Source organism: Poecilia mexicana, unplaced genomic scaffold (assembly GCF_051168715.1).
Source record: "Poecilia mexicana isolate PSO_F unplaced genomic scaffold, ASM5116871v1 scaffold_17, whole genome shotgun sequence".
NCBI lineage: Eukaryota > Metazoa > Chordata > Actinopteri > Cyprinodontiformes > Poeciliidae > Poecilia > Poecilia mexicana.
The window spans coordinates 11,161,977-11,176,501 of NW_028263386.1; the positions used below are offsets into that span (position 1 = coordinate 11,161,977).

The 14,525-nt window shown below is 35.5% G+C and overlaps 1 protein-coding gene across 1 annotated transcript in view; it reads right to left on the reverse strand.

Moving 5' to 3' along the window:
- The window catches only part of b4galt2 (beta-1,4-galactosyltransferase 2), a 174,707-nt gene that overhangs the window by 22,062 nt on the left and 138,120 nt on the right, over positions 1-14,525 (reverse strand). The window contains exon 7 of the mRNA XM_088014444.1: positions 10,842-10,946. Coding sequence (XP_087870570.1) covers positions 10,842-10,946 — 105 coding nt within the window. The remainder of the gene's footprint in view (positions 1-10,841; positions 10,947-14,525) is intronic.

Genomic DNA, 14,525 nt, shown 5'->3' on the forward strand with positions numbered 1-14,525 from the left:
GTAGACAGAGGACAAATGTAATGTTATGTCAAGAGCTTCACCTAAACGTAATGTAAACATTTGTTATTGGATGGCTTTTTTCTGAGAACATGGCAACATTAATGAATAATCACACTAAAGCTTCACTTGCAATCTTACAAAACAAGAAAAGAAACAAAACGGGCTTTACAGCCAGAAAGAGCGACAAGTATTAGCATACATATTAGAAAAAGTTATTATGACCTACAGTACTTGGGTGAGAAAAAGTACAGTGTCTGATCTTTGTAGATGGACAGATAAGTGGTATTTACCCTTTTACAGGTTCTCAGCCCACAAAGGCTTACAAGACACAAGAAAAACATAAACAAACAAGCGGACAGACATATATTTTATTTAAACAAAAAGCTTCGGTAACACTTTATTTGAAGGGGGTTGAATAAGACTGATATGATACTTTCATAAACATGACATAACACCTGTCATGAACATGAATAAGCCTTCATGAATATTTATGACTGTTGTCATAAAGCGTCATTCGGTAAATTATGACACTTTTAATACATAGTTGACATTATTCAAAATGTCTTTGTTATGACAACTTGACATTAACCAGGAAATCATTACTGTTTAAACTTTACCTTTAATAACAAAGTTACCTAATTTTTAAAGTGCAATCAGTAATACTTTTATAACAAATTTATATCAGTAATGATTTCTTGGTTAATGTCAAGTTGTCATAACAAAGACATTTTGAATAATGTCAGCTTTGTATTAAAAGTGTCATAATTTACCGAATGACACTTTATGACAACAGCCATAAATATTCAAGAAGGCTTATTCATGTTCATGACAGGTGTTATGTCATGTTTATGAAAGTGTCATGACAGTCTTATTCAACCCCCTTCAAATAAAGTGTTACCAAAGCTTCTAAGGTGCCAGGCCTTCAAAATAAATTGTGTGCCAACTGAAACTTAAAATACTTAAATATACATTTTATCCCTACCCGTTAATATAAAGTATTTTAGTAAATAAATCATATCTCACCCTCAAGTACATAAGACAGTAAAGCAAAAAGTGGACTTCTCTCCCACTTTCCCCCAAATCACACAAAGAACATCTTCGGCCTTCCTCTGGGTACTTTGGTCTCCAAAGCCAAAGCACCGTATCTGAACTGGGCGCACATGGACCGTCGTTTTATAGAAAGTTTCCGTGATGCAAGACCATATAGGGATCCTTTAGTAAAATATAAGTATGTAATTTTTGTTTATATAAGATATCAACTGCCCACTAAACTTCAAAATAAAACCGTTTAAGCTATTCAATATTACATCTTGTCTTATTCCTATATGTACCGAAAGTCTCAAATATCTTCTCCATATGTCTGGCCCAAGTACACCCATTTGTGAAATCCCAAAGGAAAATGTGTTTTGTTAATCTATGATCTGGCATATTAATGAACGTATTCCACAATCTAACCATATCTGCAAAATGGTTAGATATTGCAGATATCTAACTTCACGTGGTCACCCCATATCTCCATATAATGCCATTTTAGGAGTATTTCTATAGACATATAAGAAATATCGCAGGGCTCTACACTGAACTTTTTCACTGGGAGGTTGTTGACAGTAACTCCGACACCATAATCCAATACTGGGCAAACACAAGACCTATACAACTCAGTATACAACTTATATCAATCGATCAATCGATCAATCAATCAATCAATCAATCAATCAATCAATCAATCAATCAATTTAATCTTATTTCAGCACATTTCAGCATCAAGGGATTTCAAAGTGCTTTACATAATAAATCATTATATTAATTCAAGTGCCATTGTTAAATTCTTAATTGATTACATTTCAAAAGCAACTCTAACCAGCTGGGATTTTAGACTAGATTTAAAGGAAGGCAGTGTTTCAGCAGTTTTGCAGTTTTCTGGAAGCTTGTTCCAGATTTGCTGTGCATAGAAGCTGAATGCTGCTTCTCATCATCTGGTTCTAGCTCTGGGGATGCAGAGCAGTCTCTCAGAAGACCCTGACTGTATTAATATTTGACTGTATTTATAACTGAAGCCTGCGCTCTTCCAGCTGAGTTTGAATGGAATTGTAATCCTTCTTCCAATGTCAAATATTCATCCACAGTAAATCCCAAATATTTGTTTTTGCAATAGACAAATCTGTAGGCCCAAAACAAAATGTAAATGTTATCAATGCACTACTCCGTTTTCTGAAAGGAATAACTTCAGTTTATTCATTTCAGTAAACTATTGCTCCTCTAGTATCTAGTTGATAGGCACTAGAGGATCAGCAGTTTGAGACTTGGGGAGTGGTTTAATAATAGATTTTGCCATTTAGATGGGCAAAAACCTTGTTCACAATATGTGGACAAAAGCTTTAACAGCCTGGTTCATTTCACATTTTATTCAATCTTTTATTCAGACTTCATTTGACAGATTACTGTAACCCATAACCTTCCCACATTTTAACTTATCAATAGGTTTATGAAGTTAATTTTCTGAAATGTGAGAGTTTAATTGAAGATTTGAGGAACTCATTGGCATAAAACTTCAATTTGATTCTTAATAGCTACTGTCCTTTCTAAATAAGATTAATCCCATTCAGGAGAGGCAAAACTAGCAGAAAATATATTTCCAAAGTCAGTTTGCCACTTGTGCAAAACCTTGTTAATAACAAGACATAAGGAGCCATCCTCCTGAACCACTTCTAGGGGAATCTTTTTAGTTTTTCTGGAGCCTAGTTGAGTTATCAAGTTCCAAAATGCCTGAGGGTTATGAGTTTGACTTGTATATAAATAAATCCAGTTTCTGACAAAGTGGTGGAGTTCTTTCCAATTAGTTACTCAAAGTACTTAAAACTAATAAAAAAGGGTCTAATAACTGGACATTCCCAAAGACAATGTATCAAAGTAATTTTGACAATTTCAACATAGTAGATGAAGTTTGAGACCAAATATATAAAATTTTACTAATGTCCTATGAAATCTTTGCCTTATTGTAGATTATGTAAGTTTACACTAGAAAGTATGAACACATACTTGATAGTGTTCATTCCTCATCCACAAACAAGTATTTTTATAGTTACTGCTGTAAAAACTTCTTTTTTGCTTTGTATCTATTCTCTTTTTGGACAAAAAACAAACTTATATATCGTTACATATCCGATATACAAATGGATAATTTGTCGGAAGGAAAAAGAAAACAATTTTATGGTTTTTAAATGTTTTTTTTTTTTAATCACAGTTCTTGTCAGAAAAAGATTTAAATGTGTTGGTAAACAACATCAGATATATTAATTAAGCTTATTTTTTTCTGCTATATTTCAGCCAGTTTTAAATTGCCCTAAAAATGATCAGTTTTGGTCATTTCTGCTGCATCCCCTCATCCTGGAGTGTGTATGTCGCTCCATCCTATCTAAGAGGGGACCTGTGTCGTTCTTCACCAGCCAACAGTGGACCTCTGTCGTTCTGTACAGACAAAGTGGGGACCTTAATTTTTCCTGTAATGCCTTTGACATGTTCTGGAACTAAAACAATATACACACATTTATTAATTTATTTCTGTCTGTTTGTCCAAGAAGTTCAGAAGTAAAGATATTTGATAAAAGGTAATTTTCTTATTTATCTGGAGTGTGTATTTGTCTTTAAAAATTAAATTTGTCTTTAAAAATGTGCTCTGTAAATAACTTTTTTAAGCTGAATCAAGTTGTTTTGATTCAGCTTACATATTTTTTTTGTCTTAAAAAATAATTTAGTTAATTTCTGCTGCATACACACCCCCATCCTAGAGTGTGTATGTCGCTCCATCCTATCTAAGAGGGGACCTGTGTCGTTCTTCACCAGCCAACAGTGGACCTCTGTCGTTCTGTACAGACAAAGTGGGGACCTTAATTTTTCCTGTAATGCCTTTGACATGTTCTGGAACTAAAACAATATACACACATTTATTAATTTATTTCTGTCTGTTTGTCCAAGAAGTTCAGAAGTAAAGATATTTGATAAAAGGTAATTTTCTTATTTATCTGGAGTGTGTATTTGTCTTTAGAAATTAAATTTGTCTTTAAAAATGTGCTCTGTAAATATTTTTTTAAGCTGAATCAAGTTGTTTTGATTCAGCTTACATATTGTTTTTGTCTTAAAAAATAATTTAGTTAATTTCTGCTGCATACACACCCCCATCCTGGAGTGTGTATGTTGCTCCATCCTATCTAAGAGGGGACCTGTGTCGTTCTTCACCAGCCAACAGTGGACCTCTGTCGTTCTGTACAGACAAAGTGGGGACCTTAATTTTTCCTGTAATGCCTTTGACATGTTCTGGAACTAAAAAATATACATACATTTATTAATTTATTTCTGTCTGTTTGTCCAAGAAGTTCAGAAGTAAAGATATTTAATAAAAGGTAATTTTCTTATTTATCTGGAGTGTGTATGTCGCTCTATCCTATCCAAGAGGGGACTTGTGTCGTTCTATACAGACCAAGTGGGGACCTTTTACTTTCTAATAGGTTTGACATGGGCTGTTTTAAATTTGTCTTTAAAAAATGTGCTCTGTAAATAAATTTTTTACTCTTTATTCTGATCACTTTCTGCTGCAGATCCCTTCGCTATTGGAATGTCAGTTCATATACCATTTAACCTTTCCATGATGAGGAAACATTTGACAAATGTTGGGATCTGTAGTTTTTATCAAATGAAATAGTTCACCTAAAGTTGTTTTGATTCAACTTACATATTTTTTGTCTTAAAAAAAATCTTCTTTATCCCCCATCCTGGAGTGTGTATGTCGCTCCATCCTATCTAAGAGGGGACCTGTGTCATTCTATACAGACCAAGTGGGGACCTTTTTTTTTTCTTGAAATGCCTTTGACATGGACTGGAATTAAAAAAATATACACATATTTATGTGTCTCTGTCTGTCCATCCCTTCTTTATTAAGAAGGGACCTGTGTCGTTCTTCACCAGCCAACAGTAGACCCCTGTCATTCTATACAGACTAAGTGGGGACCTTTACTTTGTAATGTACCACCAATGTACCACCTTAAGAGACAAAATTCATATTAAAAATATATATTTGTTGTTGATACTGCAGACCTTGTTATTAATTCATGCCATCATTAATGGTATTCAAAATATTATTCATTTTCCCTGATGGCCATTATGTCACTTTTTTGGGTAATATTTGTATTGAAAATAATTAATTATACAACATCACCCAGTTAAATCATAAATTTATTAAAATAGTTAAAGTAATTGTAGTAAGTAAATCCTCTATAGGTCAAAAATGGGTAGAGTCAGTTGTATTGCAGTATGTAAATGTCCCCTCTTTGTAAGGTAAACGTCGCTCAGAGATCTAGGTCCCCTCTTGGCAATTTCTTTAAAAATGATTAAAAGTCAAATCTTCAGTTATATTATGGTAATAGAGCTTTAAAATAAATTTTATTATGGGTTTTTACTTTTTCAACAAACTAGAAACAGAAGTCCCCTCTTGGTAGGACTAAACTGATAGTCCCCTGTTGGTATGGTGCGTATGTATGCGTGTGCGTGCGTGTGTTAACACATGCTCCAGGCTGGTGATGAATGTCCCTCTTTCTTACCAATATCTCATTGCTATGCCTAACCAGAATCTCTGAGCGAGCTGAGAGAAAGGAGTCTTGTGTGAAAGATTGTGCACATTCAACTGAATGTGCAGTCATAGGTGCGTGCGAGATAGCAAACATCCATCTGGCAGTAGGTATACAAGTATTCCTCTGTAAAAACTGGACATTACCCAGGTAGCCCAGGTAACGTGTCTTGGAAGACTTTATAATTGTTCTGAAGTGTAAAGAGGAAACCAAAAACTGGACCTGGAGACAAAGAAACAGAAAGTCAAGCTGAATTTATCAGTGAAGGGGGCATTTTTCATAGAGGACATGTTAAATGAACAAGCATAAAACACAACATGACATTTTCTGTGAGGAATGCAGCTGCTGTTAACACACCTGTGCAGTTCCTGTCAATGTGTCAAAATGTTTGGTGTGGGAAAAAGAACTGTAGTGATGCAAACCTCTTCAAGGACAATCTGGGCTGTTCTCCACTCTTTTTAAAGAAAAAAAGAAATACTTTTCTTTTATTCAGCTAACAACCAACCAAGTTTGTTAGTGCTGTCAATGCATTCCGGTGAAAAACTCACATAAAAGACCCTCAGGCCAAGTGCAGGTGTTGAATAAAATTCATAGTTTTAAACAGGTAAATGTGTCCTTTTTGTGCTATTTGAAGCTTTAAAAAGTAGTCACTTATTTTGTATCTCGAGAAAGAAATTGGATATTCCAAGTAAACCTGACAAAAGTATCAGACTTAATCTATCCATACGCTCTTGCTTTTACTTTTCAATTTGAAGTGGCTTTGTCTTCTCTTTGATTTTCTTTCTAATAGAAAGCCCTCCAGATCCAGTAATTGTGGTAATTTTGCCTCTTTCCTGAGCAAAGATGCATATAGAGGTGTTGTTTCCATTAACTTTATGTACTTATTTATTTTAATTTTCCCATAGAATAGACTTATGTTCAGCTATATGCCTTCATGGGAGCCATTAACTGAGGTTACTGGTGGTGTTAACTACATTTACTCTGTTTTTATTTCCCATAAAAAAAACATCCCTGGCCATGTACCTCATTGAGCTATTGCTGATTTTAATTCTACATAAAATGTACATCTGCTGATGAATTCATGCAATTTTTTGCCTCTGCTTTTCAGTGGGTTTTTTAATACAATGATTCTGCCGGGGTGAACTAGGGTGCACATTGTGCAAGACAAGTTATTGCTGATGTAGGAACTGAAGAAGCTTCTTACAGCTTCACAAAATGGAAAAAGTGCTCAATGTAACCACTGTAAGAAGGTATTGCTGTGCACCAAAGATGGATCATGACACCACCTCTGGTTTCTGATTAAAAACTTATGATTTGTTACCATATTAATATTTTAAGGTGTATATTTGACAATTGTGTCTAAAACTTCGATTAATTAGATTGATTAAACGTGCTGCAGAGTGTCAGAAATGCTTACCAAGCTGCATTATAATAAATATCTTGTTTCCCATAGAAGAAATTTCGTGCTCAAAAGGGACACAGAAAATAAATGAGAGAGCCTTTCATTTAAAAAAAAAAAAACTGCCTGAATGCGGTCATGAGTCGGCTATATACACCTTTGCTGGCTCTGACCATCCTGACCTGCCACAATTTATTAAAGTCCAAGCCCACTTCTTTGTAAAAGCTCACTTTAATCTGAAAGACATTATAAGTGTCCAGAACGGCTTTAAAAAATGAAGTTTATGGCAACTTATAGGAGTCTATTTTCTGCCCGTCGCCTCGGTGATGAATAATGTATCCACCCCAAATAAAAAGTGTCCCTCTTGGTGTCACCTCTTATAGAGGAAGTCTGGTCTATGGACCAGAAAGAAATCAACCAGCAAGACGGGGAGGAAAACGAGAACTGGGTATCAATCAGAAACGCACGCACACAACATGCACATTCACACGCATGCAAACACAGACACACACTTTCATTCTGTCTAGTGGCTGATTTATTGATTTTGATGAAAGCAACTAGACCACTCTGACCTAGCCGGCTCCCATCTCTATTGGTGTCATTTCAGCAGGCAATTACTGGGGGGGATCGTTGAACCTTTCCATCTCTCTGACATACACAAACACACAGAGGCACGCACGCATACAAAACAATGAAGAGTGATACATTACACAAGCCTGGTTATTTTAAACATTTTCACTTTCAAGCTATTGCGACAAATTTGCAGTATAGATTGTTCGTTTTTAAAGCTGAAGCACATTGAGATGGATGTGTGATGTCTCAGCAAGAGCAGGATAAACTATTTTCTCTATGTTCTTGTCAGCTAAAGCCATAAAATGTTATGGGTGAACTTGCGATTTCCGCTCATTGGCACTAAAATGGGTATATTATTTATTTCCATATTTTCAGAAATTATGTGATAAAGTACTTAATAATATCAGTACATTATTAATGGATCTCTTAGAAGTGCAATGACTAAAGTGGAAGAGCACAAGATGGAAATTTGCTTAACAACCAAGAAAAATCACTAAAAACTTAAAAAGGGATCACTGAATAATTATTATGTATAAAACAGACTATGTCATCGGAGACAGGCTGAGCAGATTGGTAAAGTACACCTGAGGCTCCTGACAAGCATTGGGAGTTTAAAAAGGATACAGAGAACAAGTGGAGATGATAGGACTGGTCTGTTGAGATGTCTTTTTTTATAATTTGCATGTTGGCAGAGAAAACTTTTTTTCACCTGTTTGACTTCTGCGTCTTTCACTGCAGGTGTTCTGTAACTTTATATTTTGTAAAATTTTCTTAACATTTGACAGCAAAACCGTTCTTTCAATTTAGAATGAACAACAGTGACTTGTATTTTTTCCCCCTTTAACTTGAACAGAATTAGTCACTGGGAAGCATAAAAGCAAAAGTTATTTATGTTTTCTTTTTTATTTCTCACACTAAAAGATGGATTTGTATTTTGTATTCAACCTCCGGATCAATCATCTGTTGGGCCATGTTTTGCTGCAGATCGACTGCATATCTTTTAGGCTAAGTCTCTACCAGATTTACACATTTTGGAGACTGGGATGTTGACTAGACAAGTGCATCTGATTTCCAAGTATTGCTACAGATTCTCAATTGGGTTTATATTGAGTCTATCAAAGGAATAGCTTTGATCTATACCATCCCATGGTATCTCTAGTGGCATGGTTAGCATTTATGTCCTACTGGGAGGTGAACCTTCACTCAGCTTTCACATTTTATTTGCAGCCTTTGTCAGTTTTTCTCAGTTTTTAGTCCATTTTGCCATTAGTCAGCGCTGACCAGCTTACCTGCCTCCAGAGAACTCTTAATTGGATATGTTTAAGAGAAAAACAACTCCAAGCTTGTCATTTCCAACATGCATACAAGATCCAAAAACTTGGATTTCTATTATATAAAATGCAAAGCACAATAACATTAGATAGAGCAGAACTTTTGATCTTCTTTTATTTTTTGCTAAGCTGACAGTTTTATTTTGTTTTCTCCTCTAATGTCTCTCTTGCTAAAAGAACATAATTGAAAAGAAGAAAAAAAAGTAATATCATATCAGCGGCCAGGTTCAGAGGCTATATGCAAAATTCAAATCAAGCAGCCACAATTTGTTTGGCTGCAGTAAACAGTCAATATGCTTTCACTCATGACTCTTGTTCCCAGCAGTTGTTAATCTTCTTAAAAACCAATTTAGCAGCAACGACTAAAGCAGAACTCACTGCGGACTACGGTCCTGGAGCACAGAAGTGTCTAAATGTTGTGACATAATTACGCCACTGGAGATCAAACTGAAATAATATTGAAGGGGGGGCACAAGTTTCACTACATATTTATTCAAACCAAGCCAGAGCAGCTATCGATTTTGGTGCTGAGAGGCTTCATTGGCCGGCCTATCCAGGCATGAAAACGGAGGCTCTTAGAGGAGAATAAACAGTGATAATCCGCATTTAAGCAGCTTAATGTGAGGTGCTATACTCCTGGTGATTAATGTGTCTAGAAGGGCTCATCTCTGCATACTGGTTCTCGTTCATCAAAGCATAAAATAGCACATTTATGAGGGAGGTATTTTTGCACGTTTTGTCTGAAAAAGCAATTCAGATCAGAGTAGTGAAAAGAGCAGCATTAAAACCCTAGGGCTGTATGCATGAAAAGCAATTTTTGGTTTATTAAAAAAGTTTTTTTTTTTTTTTCCCTTTGGTGTTTTAACATGTTTTCTTGTCTTTTTGTGACCATAACGCCCAAACCGTGGTGTGCAGGAAATTGCATTGGTTCATATTTTGCTTTATAATCTGACAGATTTACACACAAAGTCCTGATATAATGTTGCACCTGAATGTTACGACCTGCTTACATTGCAAGAACCTGCCTATTCAGCTGCATATTCACTAAACATTAAATTATAATACTGTAGCACATGTGACATATATTTCCCTTATTTATAATGTTTTACAAAAGGATTCAAACCCTTCAGACTTGTTTTTTTTTATTTATTTTTTTTATTTTTAACATTATAGCCATGAACTTAAATCTATTTTATTGGGACTTTATGAGCCAAGTCAACAGAAAGTAGAGAATGATTGTAGAGAGCAAAAATTGTATTCGTTTTGTAACATGTTTATGCCGTTCTCCTCCTGGAAGATACAGCTTGCAGAAAATTAAAACAAGATGCTATAAAAGCCAAACTACTCTTAACACTGCTAAACAAACTAAAATTAGAAAAAGGCAAGATAAGACTGCAAACTTCAATTCGACAACTTCTTCCTCCAAACTCCCAAGATCCATGCCGTCAGGAAGCTGATTTAGCCAAATACTGGGCTTAAAGATCCGACAGCAATGCAGTCTTTAATGATACACTTTAACACCTCTAAGGTGTGTCAAAGGGAGACTTTTTTTTTTTCCCTTTCACTTGTAGTTTCTTTGCAGGACCTGCTCAGTGAACAAACAGCAGGAGCGCTGGACTAACAGCAGGCAGCTCCCAGGTGTGAACTGGAAATCAGAAGCTGTGGAAAATAAAGAGCAAGACTTCTCATTTAACCACAGCGGATGAAATGCGGTGTCTTTACCGCTGAAGCTGACAAATGTGCTTCTGATGTTTCCAACTCAGATTACAGTTTTTCAGGGAGTCATATGTTTGTAACCCTTAAAACAAGAAACCCAAAACCTAACAGAAATAACTGAAAAGTTTTTGTATGAAACAAAAGCAGCAAGATCGATTCAAATGTAAAGATGGGGATTGACTTCAGACAGTGATGCAGTACCTCTGTGGGTTTGGCTCGTTGTGTTTGTCCCTCTCATGCTTAATCATTCTGTAGCGGCCGATGCGGACGTCTGGCCTGGACACCTTCATCCCGTTGAGAGTGATCCTGCAACACATACAGATGGAATATCCATTAGAGGATGGAGAGAGAACGAAAACACAGAGACTGAGGGGAAAAAAAGGGTAAACTGCAAGAGGAAAAAAAACTGAGAAAAATCCCAACTTCAATCTCAGATGGATTACATTGCCATTTTATTTGTGTTCTCCTCTACTAAATCCCAAACATTCATGGAAAATTTTATTGAGTCAATCAAATTAATTGGCACCTCTGCCAGATGTGTAAAACACCTTTTACTAGGGCACAAACAAAAATAAAGAGAGAAAAATGTCACTTTTAATATTTAGTACATTTATTCAGAAAATCCAAAAGAAAGAAACAGCATTTTTTTGAAACAAAAAACAAAACCAACCAAACAAACAAAAAACATTTGTGCCTATAAGACTTTTTCTCAGTTCCTTTTTACCAAAGCTCCTCTAGTCCTGGCTTCTCTCTACTGGTTTTTGTTGCAGACACTGCAGGTTTTATGTCGGGTTTAGTGCTGGGGCTAGTCACCGTCATGGAAGAAGATTGATTTGATATCTTGTGAACCATTTTTGTATCGATCTGGTCTTATTGCTGGATCTTTATCCTGCTTACAGAACGCATGTGTCATTTTCCGACAGAAACCACAAAATTTTTATTCAAAATGTCCCATTTTAAATAAGTAATTGTGCTATGCCTTCTGAGAATGTTCCCAGTGACTATAGAAGACAAAAAGGCCCAGAGCGTGACACAAACTGTTTATCATACAAAAAAGGTGTTTTCTTAGCTAACGGTGTTCTCACACTGGATAATCAAGTAGACTCGGTTCGACTGGGGACTGAAAACTTTTGGACTGGTCTATGACCTGGTAAGTATTCACATATGCATTCAAACCACACCAGAGTTCATGTCGACCAGGTATTTAAATGGACCAGAGTTTGCTTTCTTGGTCTGCATCAGAGTTCGATTCCACATTCACATCTTCCCAAGTGAACCAAACTTCTGAACAAACCAACCAGAGTTTGATTTAATTACTGAAACTCAATACAACAGAGAGTGAAAACCTTGGATTAAAAAGTAATATTTCAACTTATTTCAAAATTTCTTACCAACTGAACCCTCCAGTGTTGACTTTTTATTTTTATTTTTTAAGAAAAAGTTTGGAGAGCTGCTTCTGTATCCGAGGGTGTGTGGCACTTTTTATTTTACTGTGTTTCTTAGTTCGAAATTGATCTGTATTTGGAGACTGAATGACATTATAATACTGCAAAGATCTGACACAAGGGCAAAGTAATGACTAATGCAGCAAGAAATGGTGCATAGACAACTATAATGACAGATCTGCTCCACATAGCGCCTGACTTAAACCCTGGGTTTCATGGAGACGTTGATATTCATATACCCAGAGGCTGAACACGTATGCAGTGCTCTGGTTCATGCATTCAGTGAGTTTAAAAAAAGCATTCAAGCTGGATATTGCCAGTCAGCAGCTGGAAACACACTAAGCAATCAAAGATAGAACTCTCTCTTAGCTTCAGCCTTTAAAAAAGACTAAAGGTCTAAAGACTGTTTCTCTCTTTATAATCTGCCCCTTTTTTCTAACCTTTTCTTTTTTGTCTTCTGTATTTCTGCTCAAATATTTACATCATTTCAAATGTTTGTACAACACACAGGTCTATAAGAAATCTATTGATGTTTATAGGTTGAGGAAGATTGATTTTATTCAGAACAAGGGCACAATTCTGGGGACACTCGCCATCTTGTTTCAGTGTTATGTGGCTGTGAAACTAGATTTCTTTTTTTTTTTTTTATCTCGTTTTAAACATGTAAAGAAACTGGTTCCTGTCTGCGTTGATGAGTAGTCCTGCAGTAGCATATTGTGATGGGCCATTTACTTTTCAAATAAAGACTAAAAAAATAAACAAGTGAAGTATTTTCTGTTGGTACTTCATCAAAACATAATTAAAAAAAAAATCCCCTCAAGGTTTAATGTGAAACGTAATATGTTTCTCACACACTAATGACAGACACAAACAACAAACATTAAAAAAAGATAACAGATATATGCTTAATTAAAACCAAAAGTTCACCAACTGTAAATTTCCTGTGTGTAAGCAAATAAGCAGTATTTCAAAAGAGCTTAAGTTTTGTAAACAATAATTAATTTGGTGTAAAGAGATGAGCGTTTTTAGATTTTTACTGTTGTGTTTAATGTCTGTTTTATAATATATTCATCACCAATGACAAAAAAAAGTACATTTTCACTTATCTGAAAAATTCACCAACTGCACAATTCTTAAGTAGTAAGTGGTATGAGGTAAGTAGTATTTCAAAAGATCAGAAGAAATCTTATCTTGTTGTTAATCTGTTGCTAAGAGATGAGCGCGTTTTCTGGTAACCGAGTGCCGCAAAGTAAACATGTGATTTTTACTTTTGCAAAAGTAAAAATTAGAAGGCAGTGCACAAACATTAGCACAAAAATAGCTACTGCCCACATTAGCAGTAGTCTTTTCCATAAAATATACTTTTTAGCTATTTTGTTTATTTACTAGCCATGTTTAGCACACTGAATGGAGGAAGTCAATGTAAGACAACATGCTAGTGCCACATGCCACTGGCAGCATTTAGGCCAACATTAGCATTCTGGGTAATTTTAGCTTGTACACTAATTCTAACATACTGAATGGAGTAAATCCATATTATTCAACATACTTGTGACTCTCCACATGGTATTGAGTACATTGTAGCTTACTTTAGCATTGATGCTAATTTTTAGCATCAGAATGGTGGGTACGAGTTTCTTCAGAAATTTTCTAGTTAATGTTATTATGGGGTCATTGCTGCAGTATTTGAGTCACAGTTGTTGATTCTGTTGCAGTGGGATACATGGATGGTTCGCTATTAAGGTTTTTCTTCAATTCTCTTTACATATTCATTCTTTTTCTATAAGCAAATTTTTTACTTACTGTTTTTCAGTTTTGCCTCTATGCTTTTATCATCACTTGTTTATTTTCACCCTCCGTCTCCTCCTCTGCTCTTTCCAGTTTTTACTGGAAACTGGAAAGAGCTCAATTTCTGCATCACTTCCCCTCTTCTTTAATCTCCCATACAGACGAGGAAAATGTAAATGAAGCCCATAAAAACAAAACAAAAAAATAATCAAAAACAAATTGCCTGATAAAAGATTACAGACCCGAACTGAATTAAAACAAACACAGAATAATTTTACACAGAAATAAAACAGAGTCTGACTCCTTTTCTTTTTTCTTTCTCTGAAGCCTCAGCAATTTTGCTGAGTTGGCACATATTTGTTTATGATTGCCTTTGACAGAGTGTGCATGCATGCATTTGAGCAAGCATGCATATGCATAGTTTTAGGGATTTATTTTGATGCAAATAATGTGAGTTTGACAGTACGAAGTCTCTGTAAGCCCTTCTTTTTTCCCCTTCAGCTTCTCAGTGATTTACATTATTCCCAGTTCTGCATCTTTTAAATAATCCCTTTTGTGTCCTCTGACCTGCAGAGTGGGCAGGACTTCATGGTCTTGAATAATTTCTCTTTCACATGATTCAGTACAGACTTTAAAGTGTTATTTGAATCAC